Source organism: Arctopsyche grandis, chromosome 13 (genome assembly GCF_051622035.1).
Source record: "Arctopsyche grandis isolate Sample6627 chromosome 13, ASM5162203v2, whole genome shotgun sequence".
Taxonomy (NCBI): domain Eukaryota; kingdom Metazoa; phylum Arthropoda; class Insecta; order Trichoptera; family Hydropsychidae; genus Arctopsyche; species Arctopsyche grandis.
The window spans coordinates 3,143,231-3,164,474 of NC_135367.1; the positions used below are offsets into that span (position 1 = coordinate 3,143,231).

The 21,244-nt window shown below is 37.5% G+C and overlaps 1 protein-coding gene across 1 annotated transcript in view; it reads right to left on the minus strand.

Moving 5' to 3' along the window:
- LOC143921447 (uncharacterized) overlaps positions 1-21,244 on the minus strand; it is a 151,604-nt gene that overhangs the window by 129,066 nt on the left and 1,294 nt on the right. Inside the window, exon 2 of the mRNA XM_077444763.1 lies at positions 18,768-20,226. Coding sequence (XP_077300889.1) covers positions 18,768-20,170 — 1,403 coding nt within the window. The 5' untranslated portion in view covers positions 20,171-20,226. The remainder of the gene's footprint in view (positions 1-18,767; positions 20,227-21,244) is intronic.

Sequence of the window (21,244 nt, forward strand, 5' to 3'; positions counted from 1 at the left end):
TGTAGCATAATGTATGTAAAAACAGACATGACGTGTGTGGATATGTGACTATGTGTATGGGTATGTGGCAGACGTGTGGACACACCCAATCAGAGCAAAGTATTAGAGACGCGGGGAAGCGTGGTAGCGGGAGGTATAGAGCGACATTTGACGACAGGCATGTGCGACGTTTGGCCGAGTCATGGGTGACACATACACACACACACACACTTCTTTCAACATTTCGAACGGGTTGGATTGCTGAACGCGTAATGCGCGCATTTTTTATTACGATTAATATTCCGTGCCTTGCCTATAAATTAACTTACTAAATATTTACATTATAACATTTATTTTAATTCGTGTATCAACTCCTTTCCGAAACCACCCTTTGAAATCAACGGGCAGAACACTAGTTTTGTTATAAAATTGCCAAGACGCTAAATAACTTGAGATTTGCAAGAGAGATTTGAAAGGAGATGCCAATTTACCGGATCCATTTTAATGGAAATCAGAATAACCTATGAGTGAAGTAAAAATATATATGAGAGATAATGAGAGCCTATAATGCGAATTTTATAAGATAGTGTGAAAAGATAAAGTTATAGGCGTTTAAACAATTAAAATCTGACAAGATGAGTGGATGGCGGAGAGTCAATCATATAAGCCTACTAGCTATCAAACGTCACCTTCTTCAAAAATTACGCCAAATTAGAAGTGTGTATTACGATTATTTTTCACCATCGAACTATCAGAATCGATTTAAATTTACACCGTTTACCAAACCGCGCAAAATGGCAAAAGACGGGGCTGCACGATATTCAACGTACATATATTTAATTTCATAGCTGTTTGCAATAGGAAGAAAGATTCAACTGAGACTCTTATTGGCTAATTGTAATCGCGTTAAGATATGCAGCAAACATCCACGAAATACGATATAGAAGGGTGAGGATACCATATTTTAACAGGTTATAACTTAAATGGAACGTAAGCTGAATCATAAAAGGCTTAATTAAATTTGCTGTATTTTATTTACATTATCTGCGAACTTTGTGATCGCTCACCCCCCCCCCCCCCCCTCCCTCCCGTACTTAATATGCCATGGGATCCATCTGGTTACTCGTATGTATGGGGATGTGTGTACGTGCCCACATGTCCGATAGTCATAGTCAAATTAGTGTGCTCACCTACGGCCGAAATTTAATTAAAACCGATAGATTGAATTGCGTCGTTCCCTACACGCTGAAATTAATACCTAAATGAAACGCGACCGGAAAATTAGGCCGATGTATTCGAAAATCAATCGAGTTTCTCAATTCAAGACGGGTGTGTGTGTTTGAACGTTTGAATTGCTAAATGAAGGGTGGAATTATATCAAAGGAAATATAATATGAAGTTATGACATTACAGTATTACACACTTGCTCACTTGGTAGTCGTATCAGCATGAAGGTTGTATTAACCTTATTTGGAAGTATGCAGGGTTTGAATTATGGCCCGTCAAAATTAAAACACGGCGCGCACGGAAAAACACGGACGCGCAAGGCGCTTACGGGCGAACATCACTTGCTGAAGCACTCGCTCATGCTAGAGAGAGTACAGAGAAAATTTGTTAGCTTTTTCTACCTTTACTACTTATGAGACTTTGGGAACCCATATATATTTAGGTTACCCATATATATTTCCGAGCTAATTGGTGATGGGCCCGTTGGTTTGGGCCGGGCCGCACCGTGCGACTTGCGAGCGACTTGGTTGAGGGCGACGAGACCAATGCATGCAGGCAGATGGGACATGCCACACCCGTCAACTTGTTTGTCGCACACATTTCCATACATTTTTTCGTGTCGCGCAACTAGTCGGCCGACAAAGCTGCACGGTGCGGCCCAGCCCTTTCAGCTCTTTTATTACTTACCTCCTTTTATTTCGTACAGACCCTCAGTTTGGAATGCTTTTTATAAAAATCCTAGGGGGTGAGTGTTGGTTGGCCTCGAGCTTTGGGTGCCCGAGAGACAGAGAATCTCGCTCTAGAGTTCTGTTTCAATGTCCTTGCGAACTCGGCCCTTTCAATGGCCATTCGACTGCTAAACGTGCTATCGAGCGTCTTTTTTACGCATTACGTCTAATTTTACGCATTACGTCTATAGCGGTCATCCGCAGTCAAAGAGTTAAGAATACTTGAGAAAGGCAGCATAGCCGATGGAGGCGTTTATTATTAATACATAAGAGTTATATGATAATACAAATATCAAATAATTAAGAAAAGGAAAGAAAATAAAAAAGATAAACTGAAGAAATAAAGAGCTACAGAAACCCGATTGTTTTTGAGGAAATCGTGGAGTTTATTTTTAAAAAGATTTATGTTACTGATTCATTGGATGGACTATTCCAAATTTAAACCATTCTAATTGAAAAAAAAAAGATTCTCTTTAATTACTAGCCTCTTCTTACTTCGATTTAGATTTTTTCGCTTGATTTCGTCTGACGAAATTTGGTTTCTTATCCGATCGTTTTCAAACTTTGCTGTTTCGCTCGGATTATGATGGTGAAAAATAATCGTAATAGGCACGTTTGAAAATACTCCATTATGTGTAGATTGGCTAGGGAGACGTGTTGGGTTTTCCTAGTAGACGAGTAGAATTTTAAAAGTTTGGTAAGCATCTTCTCACTATTAAATAATAAAATTAAAGTAAGCATTCATATGCAGTTGAGAGCCAAACATATTTAATTGAATACATGCAAACGATTTCAGCATATAATAAGAGATATAAAAAATTACCACTTACACGAAAACCATGTGAACTGTATAAGAGGTATTTAAAAATAACCGAATACGTACGTACTTTCAGAAAACCAATCTGATCTGAAACGTGGCTTTCAGCAAAAGAACTGTCCAATTTAAAATGCTAAAAATCAGATCCCCCCCGTACACAATCCAACGCTAAAAGTCCTTCGGTGGGGTTTTATTATCGAGTCGTAAATATTTTATCGCAAGATCAATGCCTCGAGTGGAGGAATGGTCCGAATTCACCGACGAAACGACTCGTATATAAAACGCGTCATTTCGAATGACAAAAGCTGGGGAGTGCAGCGCAGTGGCAGCAATGGCATAATCTATCCAGTCAGATAACGGATTACGTTGAAGTGAGCAAACCATGGCAACGCGACCGACCAACGTTATCATAGTCTGAAGGCAAAATGGGAAATCCAAATTGGCGAGCGAGGACTCTGCCGAATTCAATTACGGGTAGAGAACGAGGCGGCGCCCCGGCTACGCCAGCCACCGTAATTGGAGTCGAATTAAAACTGTATCGGCCTTAATGCCCGTACCCGTAATGGGCCCGGTAATTGCTTTTGACGGTGGCTATCTGTATCCCATCACGAAAATAAAATAAAAACGTCTATGCGATCGGTTAAGAAGACCCTGGTTTTAATACCAATCGAACGTGGAAATCGTAAAACTTCGATAAAAGCACTCTCGCATGAGTCGCTTCGTCGACTCATATTGTACACGTGTGTGTTTGGGGGTATTATCGAGCTCGACAGCCATTTGAATGCATTATTGGCTTCCTTAAATTTAATCCTCTTTCAGTACGACTGCATAGTGTTTGATTTCATCCGAAAAGTAAAATAAACTCGAACATAGGTAATAGACCGGTTGGAGGCAGTGGCGTTGCTAGTAATTTTGGACATACTAAAAAAGTTTATAATTAAAATTGATTTAATTTACTTATTACTGAAAGATTTTTTTGAGTTGGCGAGTGAACTTAAATGAATTATATTACATAATTTTTTTTTAATTATATAAAGAAGAGGGTGGGGGGATTAATAACAATGTTCAACAAATGACGATTTTTTTTTTTGGTTCAGAGACGAGATATGACTTTTCTTATAGATGTAAGCTCAGTGAACACGAATCTGGTAATAAAAAATGTTGATTGGCTCGAGATTCGGAGATATACACTTTTTCGGTCGATGTCGCAAAATCTGTCAATTTCCTGTTCAAAATGAATATTGGAATGTATAGTCGGGTATTTTATCTTTCATTTATAGTACTTTTCAGCTTTCAAATCTCTCCAAGTAGTCGTCCAGTTCAAATCAAAAGTCAAAAGTATGTAAGTATTTTCACTTGGGATTTTTTCCCACTGTTAATACTACTTTATTGAAACATGTTTATTGGGATAGTGTTCTGGCCACACTATTTTTGGTTTTCGTTTAAAAGGGTTAATTGGAAATGTGCTGAATTTTAAATCGGTAAAATTGCGAGCTAAAAACTCGTACTAGTGAAGCACGGTTTTGTGCTAAAATCCTTGTATTGACGTAGGTTTGACAGTGGTCGATAGCGGTGATTCCTATATTTGAAGAAATGTAGGAGAAACCCCTTGCGGATTTTTCACCACAGGAGGCCAACAGCATGCCCATGCCGTTCGATCCAGTTTTTGCGCCTTATCCCTGCTCAGAACAGAGGAATGGAAACGTGAAAAAGTGACACATTATTTTCAAAAAACATCATATGAACCACAATTTGATTGATTAAATACAAACAAGGAACCAAAAGAAGAAAAATTCTGTTGTTTTTTGATGTTCAAAAAAATCTAATCAACCCACTATCCATATTTATGACATCGAATTGAATAATAAACCAACGTTAATAAATGCAAACGAAGGATTCGGGCGATCGTGCCAGTTAACGAAGAGCGTATTTAGCGTGGGAGTACAAAGGATAAACTGGGGAATGTATCGTCATACTCATCTCACGTGCTTTGTGGGTATTAATGAAATCATGCGCACCAAGATTACATATATTGTACATATGTATATAAAGCGCGTATTATTGATAATAACGTCGAATAGTCAAGAGACACTTCTATGTACATACAAACTGAATCAAACAACGACAAAGCCACAAATAATACCAAGTAAATTAACCTCACTGAAGTTGAAACTTTCGAGAAATAGACTATGAAAGCCGGCTTTCAATTCGACTTCGCATTGCGGTTCAAACAAACATAAATTTGATTGTTTGTATACTAGTGGCCCGGTGCACGCAAATGTCAATTGACAGACTGTGCAGATCCACATCAAATATTAGATTATTTGATGACGGCAATGAAGTCTCTTTCTGAACCTGGTGATTTCGTAAAATTCCAAACAATGGAATCATGTTTGACAAGTAGAATAAATAATGAATAGACAAACACGCGCGGTTGTTCTATTTTGCAACTGACCGCATTCACCGCAAATTGCCCGCTTTATGAGCGCATCGCTTTATTTTATCAAATCCGCGATGCGATTTGGTATCAACGATTACTTACATTTCGCCTCGCATGCAATTTGCAAAATAACAGTTTATCGGCTTATCAGTTCAGCTTGACAACATTGAAAAGTCGTAAAACATTAAATTAGCTAGACGGCAACATGATATTAGTCGCAGCATAAGATAGCGCTTATGTAAATACATATGTAGGTACGTTCATATGAACATGGGTACATAATGAGAATACATTATTTTATTTTATTCTCAGTTTCAGAATATTTGTTAGATTTTGCTCAAAGATTTTAGGGATTTTCAATATCATACATATGTATATATGTATGTATAATATAATATATGTGAGACCTTAATCTTAATCATTGTTTCTAACCAAGAAGTAATATTTTCCTTATACTTTGGAAGAAGGTTAGGTTTACTATTTTCTTTCCCAGAGAGGCATGAAAAGTCTTCAAATGAAGTAAGTGTCCATAAAAAAACTATAACAATTTTCATTTTCACTTTTTTAGAATTCAAGATATTCGAACCAAGGCTCGAAATGGACGGGAGTGCCGTTCCCTTTCGTGAAATCCAAAAACGGAGCACTTCCTATCGCGAAAAATCCGAATCTTCCGTACCCTTTCGTTAGTTTTGAAAAAAAATTGAAATTTAATAATTAATGCCGAAAATAATATGCCAATATTGAATCACAATTGTTGACTGTAAATGCTTTATGAAGCCGAAAACCATTTAAATTATTATTATTTTTAATAAGCTGCGTGCACCAATGTTACTTGAAAATAGCGGATTCCAAATTCCAATTCCCAAAGGATCAATATTAAAATTGGTCTGTCAATATTCAATCAAATTGGTCTGTCTTGTAAGTCTCTCTGACGAAAAAACTTTTTGTCTGCGGCATACTTTTTTTAAATTCAACGATTTAAGATTAAACTCAACCGATTACGATGGAACTTTCAGGATTTGTTGTATGCATGTCCGGGAAGCTTACTGTGAAAAAAAACCTCTTAATAATAATATTCGTAATTACGATTTTACCGACGCGAAAGTTTGAAGCGCCATTTTGTAGTCAAGGAAATGTGTTCGTTGGTAACTACACTACCAGTTGGTTTATGACGACACGGCATTGAGGAGACATTTGTAGAGCTCCAACCGTCACTTGAAACGGGAATTGTATGCCTTATTCTGGCAATCAGTTAGTGTATAATATAATAAAAAAAATCAAAAGCATGTTTTTAAAATTATCGTGGCCTCCCATTCGCGAAAATTACCATTTCGAGCTCTGATTCTAATTACGTTGAGCTATGAGAATGGGAAGAAGCAAAAATCCTGCTCGCGCACACGTCTGTAAGGCTGTGCGACAAAAACAGGGAGATTTTCACGACTAAATAGAACCTACATAGCTAAAGAAGAACGGCAAACAAAGTTAAAGCGAATATAACAGACATTATTGGTTCGATTGTCTGATTTTCATTCGTTTTTGGAAAATGCCGTCAAAACGATCGGCCGTTTGAGTAACGTCGTAAGAATAAACGCGAATGCGGTTAGATTTCAGCGATAACCCCTTTCGCGTGAACGGCCGTAGTAAAAGCTCGCTCCTTTGAAGAGGCACTCGAGAGAGCTTTCACATTTTGGCGGGTACGGAAGCAAACGACGTCAAAACATTCGCAAAGCGCGAATAATTCCCCCTTTGGAGCGAACACGCGAACTGCAGCGCAAACGAGCGAACACACTCGTACTTTTCAGCGCCATTACGGCAAATAAAGGAACCCGCCCGTTCCCTCTGAAATGTGTGCAAAACTAGAGAAAAGAAAAGAAGAACAAAAACTGATATGTACCGACAAACAATTTTCGTTCTGAAGCGGCAATTGAAAAACACAACAGTTCATTTTGTGCAATAAGCACGATATGCCGACATCCAAACTTGTGCCAAGCAAGTGAGCGAGTGTTTCTTTTAATCGCCTTGAAAATTACACTGCAGTGAATTATTGATTAGCGCACAAAGAACGGTTAGTTTTATGACGTGGGGGGGGGGGGGGTGCTGAGCAGTGTGCGCGCACTCCAACACTACACTACGTTCTACATAGGTATATAATAGCCCCAAGAATACTGGTCGGGTTGACTTCCTACTGCACTTGGCTAATTGTATTTGTGCACCTGTAGGCGGATAATCCCTTCAGAAACAAGACACCGACTTCGATTATGTGTTGAGAGAGGATTAATTGATGTGCAACTCTATTCAAACGTGTGCTATGTACTTACTTACGTATACTAGTATTTGCAATTGAAAAATTATAAATATGAATTTTGGTCGAAAATTGAGATATGAGAATCCTATTGGTCAGAATATTTTGTTATTTAAAGTCAAAGTATACGACCCTCAAAGCCCTCAACATGACGCCACCACCCCTCAATTGAATTTTTTTTTCAACTAATCATGCACACTCGCCTAACAGATTTCTCCAAAGCGGCGAGTGTGCTAAACAGATTAAAACTCGAGAAATTATATATATTACATATATTAATAAATACATAATTATTACATACATACACATGTAAATCGAAACAATACCTGACATCTATTGTCAGACATTACAAACATCGTAAACGATACGATCAATAACATTTTTCATGTAACAATAAGAATTTTTACATTCAATAATCATCCACAGAGACATGAATAATCATCCACAGAAATATAACAATAACTCAAGGCTTGCAATAGTAAATTGGAGAGGAAAGGCCAATTTTACGGGAACAGTTTCATTGAAAATCAGAAAAATTGGCAAATTCTGATAAGAAACGATCGACCTCGACAAACCAAGTTCTGGCCAACAACAAGACTCTGGTGGGAATCGAACCCGTGAAACCTTGCATGAAATAATACAACACTCACCACTAGACCACGCTGCTGGTTATGAATAATGCTGGCTGAATTATCATTAATGCAACTATTTTTGGACCCAAAGGTCCGTTTCCATTCAATGTAAATCTTCCAAGGTTTCCGGATCATTACTACGTACTGCGGTCAACGAAAATTTTATCACTAAAACTAACCAGCAGCGTGGACTAGTGGCTAGCATATATGCTTTCGAACATAGTGGTCACGGGTTCTAGACCCACTGGTTGCTGCTGGCCAGACCTCGGTTTGCTATTCCAGGTCGATCGTTTCCTATTCAGAGTTTGGCAATTTATCTGAACAGTTTCAAAAAATTGGCAGCCTTTACCCATTTCTCGCAATTTTCAAGTTTTCAGCATCTTGAATTTCACTGATTCTTATAAAAATGCTGCAAATTTGCATACTATTGTCAATTACGTTTGTCCTACAAGAGAGCAAAAAAAAAGGTTGACAATAGTGAACCATTTTTTTGTTGGTAAAAGCAAGTTGGTCGCCGATCTCTGGTCATTACCAGACTTAGGCAGCTTTTACCCACAAAAATATGTTCACTATTGTTAATTACTATTGTCCTACAAAGCGAGAGCAAAAAAAAGGGTTGACAATAGTAATCGACTATAGTGAACCATTTTTGTGCATAAAAGCATCCTTGCCGCCGATATGAAATTTTGTCCTTTCCATTACCATGGAAAGGACAAAATGTCATATCCAATGATCGGCGATGGATGAATGATTTTAACACAAAAAAAAATTGTTCACTATCGTCAGTTTCTTAGAAAAACCATTATTTTTTGTTCTCTTGCTTTGAAAACTAATGGAGCGGTCTATTGTAATTTGAAAAGCAACCGCGGAAAGCTGATCTCAGGTTATCTCGATAGAAAGGCAATATATAAATATCAAGTCTCAGAACTATGGGGCTAAAAGCTGGTAGCTAAGCTAAATTTCCATATTATTTCGACGGGAAAATAAATTGTGTATTTGTACATCATTTATCAATTAATGTTTGATGAAGATCTGCCAATTTTAATCACCAAATTGTGCGTGAAAAAAAATAAGTCAGTCCCCCCACATCAAATCCACGTTCCAACACCCTAAGAACACACTAGGTATTTGTAAAGCGTAATTGAACGATATTGAAAGCCCGCATTGTCAAATTCAATTAGTATAATTTACGTCGATATCTCTTTTACAATGAAAAAACGAAGTAAACAAAGTGACAAACAGCCCATATTGCGCTCACCTACACTATTTTTAGAATTTAATTTATCCGAGTTTAGCAGCAGCTTGTGGGCTTTCCATGCCGACTTTGGATTTGAGACGTAAATCTCAAGTTGGGAATCAGAAATAGCTCGTTTGAAAAAAAATTGCTAATCTTTTAACACTTGAGAGTTTGGCCGCTAATGGAGGTAGCCGCGACTTGAGACTTTCAATGACCCCGCAATCTCCTCGTGGGGGAGGGGGTGCAAGCTGCACTTTCAACTTTTTTTGTGTCTGTCGACAGCTTTCCCAGCCAAGTTACGGGTTTACTGCAAGTGGAAAAGAAATTAAAAGAAAACTCCGCAGTGTTTTTCCATCCCACTAGAGTGGTGTTGTAGGGTGAGTTCTCGCGTACAATGAAAAGGAAATATGTGACGTGCAATGCACGTAGTGCACTGTCTGGAAATAATACCTTCTTATTTATTAAGTCGATGTGAGAATATATTTATGTACGTATTTTGTACTCGTATAGAATCCTTATAAATATTTTCCACCGTACAAGAAATTAATATAACCAAATGAAAAGATACCCAATGGGTGATTTTTGTCAAAATGGAAGAATTAAGCCTTAGGAACTAGAAAAAGTAGATAGAAAAAGGTTCGCCATTTAAAACACTAGCAAAAATTATCCAACTTAGCAATAACTTACTTAAAAGTCGATCGAACAAAACAAACAAGCCATACTCGTTGCGCTAAACAGAGACGAATGGAAGCGTGTTGGAGAGGTGCATTTATCTAGTAGTGGATGATGCTTTAAATGATAATTCAATAATAAATACTTCGTTCGTCTTATCATTAATGACCATACATACATACATATGTACATATAAAATTGGACGTGAGAAAACTCCAACAGTGAAGAGAGAATCTTTTAACCATGGGGGGTCGACCGAATGTGCGAGACGATCAAAGTGCACAGAGCATTGAAAAAAAAACATTGAACATGGGTGGTGTAATCCTTGTCAATGTTTATAAAGACTGGTTTACACCGGAATTTCCGAATTTATAACCATATCATAATTTCTCGATGGAAATCCCTAACTGCCGATTATTTTATATTGTGGCTTGGCATTTAGATTGTGAGCATTACATTTTAACAACAATGAGGAAGATAGAACTAATTTTGGAAACATACATTCATTAATAGACTTATTATGTTTATTTTATATTGTTGCAAGATATACTAGAGAGTCTAAACACACCTTTAACAAAACTCGAAATCCTCGGCGGAAGCTATCTAGGGTTTGTTTGGATTAGCTACAATTTTTATACCTGATTTCTATTGGATTTCTAAATAATTCTAGTTGGAAATGTTTCAACAGAAAAGACGTCAGCACTGAAAGGGCTAAAAGGACATAATCGTTGCTTTTAAATATTTTTAGCAACTTGAGGCAGATACAAGCTTGTACTTTAAATAGCCTCCAAACACAAACCTGAATAAAAAAAAAGAGCAGTTTTTTTTCATAGTGACACAATAAGCGCGTCGACAAATAGAACACATGCTCACAATACAGTGGAGAATAGTGTCTTTTCCCATGCTCGATGACGTCTTAACATTTGGTCAATGCGTTGCGACATACCACACGAACGCAACTTGGCAACCACTTGTCGAACACGCGCTTCTCTCAAAACACGCAATTACAATAATTATTTGCGGTCAAAACAAAGAAGAGAATATTGCGATACTCGGAAGAGAGGCTGAATTAGAGCACTCCGAGATGATGATGATGATTGATTCCATCATCAAATATCACGGGACGGTTAATTGCCCGTGTATGAATGTTGCAATTAGACAATATATGTATGTATGTGTGTGTGTGTGTGTGTGTAGGTATTATACAATGCGAGAAGGTGAATATGTATGCAAAAATGGCTATTGCGGATCTGCCACAATGCACAATGAAAGCTGCACCATTATTATTGCACAATACTGATCGTAAATACCGTGAAAACCGAAGACGTTAAACTCCATTATTTTTAGACTCGCGGATGAAAAAATTTACACAGGTAAGACAAAAATTACAATGCATTCAGAATATATCTACATAGAAGCCAGTCGAAACGAAAAGAATGAGAAAATTGCCAACAAAAGACTGCAGTTCAATAGGCGACCAAAAGTGCACAAAAGATGACAATGAATGGGCGACGATAGGATGCAGCATGGAAAGAGTAAAAATCCTAGAAATCATTAATGAAAACATTGCGTGTGTTCTATGGTCAGTGCTACCCAAAGTGGTAGCTCATTATGTTTCAAGTATAAGATTTAAAGTTTAATATTTTACGGTGAAGATCAACTTGCATAATTCTAAATATTGGGAAGACCGTTTGCAATATATAAAATGGCCGAATTTCGTAGCCTTAAGACCGTAGTAGCTCTTTGTGTTTATGTGGGTTTTCATTCTGCAACCTGCTCGCACGCACGCCAGAAAGGCAAACAGCTTGCATCCTACTGGCAACATTTAGAATAGAATTTCTAGACCAAAAATTGGGGAAATGAGTTTTGATTTCACAGAAAAACAAAATCATAAGTTTTGTTTTCGCAAAAAAATTGAGAAATATATAAAAAATTTGGTCAAAAAATATCATCAATACATTATGTATTGACGGCACAAGATAATTCTACACATATTTCACAAATGCACAAAAAAAACAAAACAGTGAAATTATAATTTCATTGAGGTTTCAGTGATATCATATTTTCGCTGGGTATAGTTATATTTTCAGTACCGAAATTACATATTCACTGGCCCCTATCAGTGAAATTATAATTTTTGACAGATGGATGATAGTGCGTCGCCGACACGAATCGCGCCACCCCACGTCTCAAACCTGGTTATCTACCTCACCATTTTGTTGTTTTTGATGCCGCATGTGTGGGTCTGGATGCGGAAGCAAACACATCATAATATCTTAGCACCCAACACTAATTTATTTAATGTTAAGTTAGGGTTGGTTTTATTTATTTAAGATTAGATTAGGTTAGGGTTAGGTTAAGTTACGGTTGGTTTTATTTATTCCAAATTAAGTTGTTAAGGTTGATAGTACGTTGTAATTCGAATTAAAAATTCACTGAAATTAAGAACGGAATTTGTAATTCTATAGTTATATGATATAACTATAGAATTACAAATTCCGTTCTTAATTTCAGTGAATTTTTAATTCGAATTACAACGTACGGATATAAGTCACTTATATCCGTACTCACTGCTTACAATTACAATTTCACTCTAACATATGCATACATAGTTCAAGATCATACAAAAAGTTCGAGGGCCGTCATACTATTTAGATTCTAGCAAGTCAAGGTTGATAAAGTTTGAGAGCCATTCTAAAAACGTTGAAATCGCAAGATCATTTAAAACAAAATCCAGATACAGCACAAAGCGGCAAAGGATCAGACGAACAGGATTTACTTGTGTATTTCAGACCCCTCTTTCTTTGACACGTCCACACAAAGATGCCAATAAATTTCAAACGACACAATCCCTTTGTAGATAATTTGAGGACAGGGACCGTGTAAAAAGGATCAGAGACAATGCGGAACCTATGCAATTTCGGTGCACCCACCGGTCGAGGAAGAAAGTAACCCAAAACCGTGCCATAAATATATTACCACCCGGGAGTCGTAAATATCTCAAAAGACATTTTATGGTAGGTAAAAGTCTAAAGGCCCCAAAAAAAGAAAAAAAAAAAACGAAACAAAGGGTAGTTAGTTAGTTAACAGAATGGCCCTGACAATAAGATCGGTCGTTATATAAGCGGAGCTTGTAAAGTTTTATGGACTTGCTACAGAGGTTCATTGTGTTCACACAAAATCACTCCAGAAGATATTTCCTTCTGGAAATTTTCGGACCTTCTCCTACGTGGGAGGTAGCTTTCATAATTTTTCGGTAGTGACGATAAATTACTCGACATATTTTGATTATAAATATTTATAAAAAAAAAAAATTAAATCATCAAGCACGCTATTCGCAATGCAGACATCGTCCACTGTGAGATTCGAACGGTCACTATTGCATCACACAAACGTAAATAGCCGCTGTAACCTCAATTTGGGTTATTGAATGGGTAAACCTTGAATCGAACGTACGACAACCCATGAGAATTCTCTTTTTCTACGAAACGAGATAGTGTTCGGTAAAAAAAATACGCACGCAACTAGCACTGTGCCGACTATTATAATTTATAGTATATGAGAAGTTTGCATGTATCCCACCAAGTCAATGTTTTGGGATGTAGTGAGATTCACCTAATTGCATACCTGTGAAGAGTGCTTCGATAATCCCAAGCGAAAGACTGGCATCTAGATAATACTGACCGATGACAGTTCTTCGGTGCCTGTCATGTTGCATCGCATCGCGTCGGGTCACTCTGCAGGTAATCTGAGGCCGAGTGCAGATTAATATATAGTATAATAGTAGTGAAGCGATACAACAACAACTTGTGAACTGATGATTTGATTACTACCAAGTCTCAAATATCAGATTTATTCGATGGAAGTCTATCTTTCATAATTACAGTTCAAAGTCTAAGTGAAAATCAAGATATATTGATTGTAAAGTACGATTCGGATGAATGCGACTCAGTGCGAAATGCTGACAGCGCGGCTGGCTATTCCCAAAATGTGAGATTCTCGAAAATGGCATTGAAAGGTATTACACTATCAATCAGGGATGTGGAGTCGGAATCGGGGTCGTAAAAAATCGACCGACTCCCGAATCTTTTTTTTTTAATTCTTTTTTTAAATTAATAGTATTACGGTATGCGCCAACGAAGTCTCTAATTTTATTGAAGTAAATCGACTAATAAATCAAAATTGATTTATTTATAAAAATCTTTGTTTATTTGCGAATGGAATATAAACGCATTCGTTTGTGGTTCAATATAAATTCATCTAAATGTGAATGAAAACTTCATTTTTCTTTTCACACGCATCCACATATTTTCCACATGTATTTATCTATGTAATGTATTTATCCACTATCATTTGGAACCACTAAATTATCCTGGTGAACCACAAACGAATGCGTGTACATATATTCTATTCCATATTTCCGTACGCTGCCCAACCGCCCGAAATTATATGCCAACCAGGCAGTACATATATGCCAGGAGTATTTCATCTGGTAAAAGTCGAGTTTATTCACGGCACGGCAATACGCGAGTACTCGCCCAAAGCAGCCAACCACAGCAAGGAGCGGTTTCGCTCCCAGCGGCGACCGAGCCTAGCGGGTACGCCTCGTCTATAAACCTGACTTTTACCACTTCAACATCATAGCGATGGATATATAGGCAAAGTCATTGGAGTGCTACAATCATAAAAATGATAATAGCCCCCAGTTCTAGAGGTAAGGATATGGAAGTAGGATAAACACATCTGAGCATCAGAGTGAGTGGGTATGTGAGAGATGCTGCTGGGGGGGTGGTCGACGGCGTGCACCTTACATATGTGCGAGCAAGTAAAATGGCATCGACAAGTGACGGTGGAGGCTGTTGCGCGCGGGTCAACGCATCCCGGGCCGGTAATTATAACGCTGCAGCTGTCGGGCAGGTTTGCGGCCCGAAAACGAACAAAAAGGAGATGTGCCGAGGAGGAGAGAGGCCGAGCGAGCGAGTTGGGCCGCACCACTTCTGCACCGATGCGGCCCAGGACAGAGACGCGTCAATCACACTCCTCAGGTGGACTCTGGGGCTTGCACATATCCGAGCAAAAGGTGAACGAGACCTACCTTGCCGTGATTTAAAATATCGATGCATATACCGAGTATACGGTTCGGTGATTACTGGTCACAAATTACTCGTCACAAAGTCACTAAAATCTCTATAACGGAGCATCTGGCAGCCGAAAAGTCCATCATACTAACGATAACTATCATATGTAGTAACGAGAACTTGAGTGCCAAATATTGTGTATTCGCGATTTTCATGGCAAAAATTGTCAATGTGACCACCCCAATGTGACGAATAGTCCAATTACCCGAGTATACATATATTAATGTATATCAGTGGTGTAGTGCTAAATAAATAAAGTAACCAGGGCGGTGTTTGGGTGTATATTCCATTCGCAATATGTGGAATATTTCCGTACGCTGCCCAACCGTCCGAATTCATATGCGAACCAGGGATTATATGTCGGAGTATTTCATCTGGTAAAAGTCGAGTTTATTCACGGCACGGCAATACTCGACAAAGCAGCCAATCACAGCAATGAGCGGGTTCTAGCCTAGCCTCGTCCTCGTCGTCTATAAACCCGACTTTTACCCGGTGTTTAATTTTTACGACCCCCCCGCTTTTTTCGTTACTTAAAAAATATGTATCTTAATATTGACAGTACAAATATTTATAAAAAAAATCAAATGATAATTAACTTGAAGAGTCAATCAAAGTGGACTGAGTAAGGCTTATTATTTTTTTCAATATAATATACAGTTCTGAAAATTTTGTTAGATGATTCGATTTCGTCATCATTCAAAGTATCTATAATTTTTTCAATGGGTTGTTGTTGAGCTGTTTTTAAAAAAGTTTCTGCACTCGAACGGGCATTTGAGTGAGGATACGGTTGTAGTCACCAAATGTTAAAACGAGAGTCTGCTCACAATATTTGGTACACAAAATTTTATATGAAATATAAGCAAAAATATTTTTTAATTGTGCTCGATCATTTATTCTAAAGCCAATCAATGAATTCATGAAAGGTATGGTGTATGCGGGAACTTTTCTTCACTTGCGGTGACTAGCAAATATAGGCCGGAATATCACAAAAATCTTTAAATCTAGAAAAAATTTAATCAACTTTTAGCGGCTACGGACAACGGCTTGACCGGTAAATAAATGTTTACACGAATACATGTTTGGGAAAGAGATAGTATACTTTCACTGTGATCGCGGCTCGAAATGGACGGGAGTGCATGGGAACGCCGCTCCCTTTCGTGAAATCCAGAAACGTAGCGCTCCAAAGATCCAATATTTCCGTACCCTTTCGTAAATTTAAAAATCATTCAGTCTTGCATCCATAGTTATCAATGATAACACAGTGAAAGTACACGCAATGATAACTTATCATTACGTGTACCAAATAGAGCGACCAGATGTAATGAACTCCTTTACGTACCCAATATATTTTCGAATTATGGAAGAGGTTAATTTGTGTGGCGTGCAAGTTCCACTATTAATACACTCATTACTAATACTTGTGATTTTAGTTTATTTAATGTTAATATAAACCAAACTAGAGTGATTATTATAAATTTATTTTTTATTATATAGCAGTGTTATTAATTGATAATTGGAATTGTGAATTTTTAATATTTTCTTATTATTTTCCTTAGTTTATTATTAATTTACATAATTTGAATTATAATTATTACTATTAGTTTTTTATTATAATTGTAATCTAGGCTATTATTATTATTAATATTATTTTTACAACTATCATTGGTACTACTACGGTTGTCAATATTATTATTATTATTTATTTTTCTGTAATTTTTTAATATTTAATTTATTTTTCTCTTATCTATATCTATGCGAAAATTTTAAAAAGGTTTATCTTTTAAGAATTATATTTTGTTATCATTTGTAATAAATTAAACTGTAACTTTTCCAAAAATAAATAAATAAATGTCCCTCTGATGAGAAAACTTGAATTTAGCGAATGTATCAAATAAATCAGCAATAATTGATTTGAGAAACCTTGACTCATCACACGCAAAGATGTCAATCTATTATGAATATACATATTTACATATGAAAACTTTTGAAGATACTCTTCTTCGAACAGTGGCCCATTAAGCCTTTCTCAAACATTCGAAAAAATTATTTTTGCACGATTATTTTTAATTGAGCATATTGAATAAGATATTTTATTAAATTGATTTGTTTGTGTATGAAATTACACATAGACCATGAATGTACTTACTTTTTATTTATACCTATTTTATTACCAATAATTCATTAAATTGGGTTAAATGTAAATTTTTCGTTATTTTTTTAATTCCTATATTTATTAATATTTTGAATATCGCTATAATTTTCATTACTAATAATTTACAAGAAACGTCGATCTTAGTAATATCGTTCAAGTTGGAGTCGGAGTCGAATCAAAACAAAAAGTCTGAGTCAGCAAATTTTGATCCCACTCCACCGCTCTGAGTTTTATCCGATTATCTTCGAAAGCTGTGGGGAGGATGTATAATTTTTTCTTTATTAGATATAGTCTGTTGCGGTTTGGAATCTATACAATGCCCGACTTCCCATTCCAAAATGAAGCCAAACAAGCCCGGGTACAACTTCCAGCATAGTTACTGTCACATAAGTATGTACTTGGGTACTAAGTATTCTAAAGATAAAATTGAATCTGAATATTGTGACTTGGGAGGCAATTCTAACAATTTCCATTCTACTTTCAATGCGGCCATATCAAAAGAAGTACACGACGGAGAATGGAGCGAGTCGAGATTTGAGAACGTAATAACATTAAAAAGAAATCCTTGATCGTCCTCTCCCCATTTCATAAAACCCGAGAGGGGGCTAAAGACGTTTTTCCTTTGTCGGGAGTACTTTGAATACTGTTTATGTCTAACATTCGTCAGACGGTCATTGTGATCACCCTATTGCGTTTCGCTCGTGGAGTTGAAACGGTGACCTTTAAAGCTCACGTGTTAACTTGAATAACAACTAATTGATCGTCCCAGTAAAGTTATATGTAAAGTGGTTCCGGCGATTCGAGTTAATCACGTTTGAGCTGCGTTCTACTGCCGAAGAAGCTCGTTTCCAGTTGTAAAACTGCTGCACATACAGAATATTTTAATGAGATGGTTCATAAAGATGGGTCACGATCGCAACCAGCGTAATTTCATCTCGAGGAACAGGTCGCACCCACTTCACATCAGAGCGAGTCCGACTAAACTAGTAATTCAAGTGTGAAATGTAAAAAAATCTGATTTTTACTAAGAAAATGAAATCGAGCTAATAAAATAAAACCGGTTCCCTCTTGGTTGACATTTAGAAATGTTGAATTACATAATTAAATCGAGTTCCACAAACGATTAGATAATATCTACAACATATTCATAGTAAACGAAAGGGTAAACTCTTCTTGAACGCGTGCCACAATTTCAATTAAGCAGTCTTATCTACTTAAAATTGAGTGTTTTGAGTACTTGCCTGCTATTATTTATTATCAAAATTGATTTATGTAAAATGATTCGGCTCATCAGCTGAAAAGCTGAGAGCCAGATGTGTATTGTTTGGATCCTCAATATTGGACTGACTTAAATTCTATATTCAAGCAAGTCCTTGATCGTGTGTAAGTATGTGTTAAGTATGTGTTAAGTTTGAGTTTCAGTTTGAAGTACTCAGTTCTCACCTCAAGTAAACTACACTGCTGCCACTGACGATCCTATTCCAGCCCAGAGGGACCGTCACGGTTAACGAATCCTGTTGGGGCTGAGATTGGATCTGCACTTGCATCTGAGGCTGCTGCTGCTGCTGCTGCTGCTGTGTCTGAACCACATTGGTCACATTTTGCACTCCGTTCACTACACCGACACCGACACCTACACTCACACCAGAACCCACTGCACTTTGCTTGGCGCCAGGCATCACGCCCAGCATGATGCCATTAGGCGTCCGAACCAACTGATGCGGCATATTGTTCACTAACACTACTTCGCCTTCCATGCCGACTGGAATCCCTTGGCGCATCATCCCATCCGGTGGGACACTGTCTGAACTTCTCTCCTGTAAATCCTGCTGTCCTTCGACGTTTCCCGAGCCGCCGCCGCCTCCTCTGTTCGTTTTGATCTGGTGGTTGACTATGCTTATGCTCTGATTCACTATCGACTGTTGGGCCATGTTGTGTTCTAGCAGTTGGTAATTTTGATTAGGATTGTTGTCGATCTGTCCCGAAAGAATGGTGTTGGAGTTGCCCGCTATTACGATATTGCTTTGCGAGTGGTTGTGATTTAGCATACCCGAATTCAGATTCAGCACGATTTGATTCTGACCCAAAATCTGTTGACCGTGAATGGCCGAATGAAGCTGACTAGGCAGTACCAGAATGTTACCGGAACAATCGCTCTGACTGTCACCAGAGCTCATGCTGGAGCAAGATTCTCCAGTTTCGGAGCGTACGGACTCACTACGCGACAGCGTCACTACATTTCCACCGACCGAAGAAGTTTCATGATTCATTTCTAAATAACTGTTCCCGCAAACGTTGGCAGAAGCGAAATTTCCATTACCCAATTTGTCGTTCAGTTTAGGAGTGCAATGGAAAATTTCGTTTTGTACCAAACGCTGTCCGGCTTGCAAATTTTGAATGCCAATTGAAAACGTGTTGTTGATCATGTTGGGAACGCAGTTCTTCTGAACGTTCATTTCTCCTAAAGGTTTACAAATGTATTGCGGTGGGATAGTATGAGGATTTTCATTTACGGTCAAATGAATAGCATCTTTCGGCAATGAAATGCCATTTTGGATCTGATTTTGGTATTGAATGTGCTGTATAGATTTATCTGGACATTCTTCTTTGATGGATTTCTTGTCGGTGATCAGCGTTTGAAGACCATCGGTGGGGAGGAGCCGCGGTGGAATCGACCGGATCTGGGCGGAATTGAGCTCTCGCATGTGATGATCGGAGATAGACGAAGACTGTGAAGATGTCGGAGGCTGTGCAGACGGCTGAGAATGGTGTGGAGGGACGTACAGCAGCAAGTTTTGCAAGGAATGACCTCCTTGCTGCCCAGGATGTTCACCTTTATTGGACATCGTTTTGGCGCTTTGAACTGTCGCCGAAAACCAACACTACCCACTCGGACGCATTTCTGAAATGAAATAAAAAGAAAACGCTTGAAAAAAATGCAAAGAACAGCTGGGAATTTCGATGAATAGTTTTCTATCAGAATGACGTTTGAAGGAAATCCTATTGCGCCCCCAAAAAAAAAACCGAAAGGATGATCATTTTACGACCTAATTTATGACCGTCTTTATGGCAACAAAAGGATCTGTGTCCCGCAAACTATTTACATCTCAAGGTTGTTCGGAGCGTGCCTACTGGGTATACGATCAGCTGAGGTATACAAGTCGTTAAACATATTTCGAAATTAGATGAAAAAGTAATTTGCATCTAAATGAAAAATTTATTACAGAAAATTAAAAATTAATGAAATTTATTGCACACGAAAGGTCGACTCGATCACGTTACGAGTTCCAAATAAAGTCGATCGACAGAATCAGACAAATTATTGTTCAATATAAGTGGAACGACTTCTTATTCGTTATGATTCTGAGAAATTTATTATTTTCAAAAAAAGCACTCTAAAAAAACATGTTTTTGGTGATTTCAAAATGATGTTTCATACAACCGAAGAATGCTTAATCAGGAAGCAATTTCTCATGGCGTAATTTTATATTTTTATTTACAACACTCAATTTTAACAAAAAAAAAAAAGCATTGCACAAAAATATAAAAGTTTGCGTTATCGCATCGGTTAAGGTCATTGTCATAAACGACCTGAAGTATTCATAGGATGCGTCACGAGACAATGAAAGTTATAATTTACTAGTGTTTTACCCGGCTTCGCTCGGCATTTGTAATATAAACCGCTTAAACACGACCAATCTAATATTAAACATTTGATTAAATTTATTCGAATAGTTTTATTTTGTTTGAATTTTTATGCAAATTCATTTGTTTTTTTTTTTATTAAATCGAACGTCACGGATTTCACGAACCAAACAAATAAACAAACATACATACATAAATTACATACTTTGCAAGTATGTTATGTTGGTTGGTAACATCGAAAACAAATCAAAGTTTCTATGACGACGATTCGATAC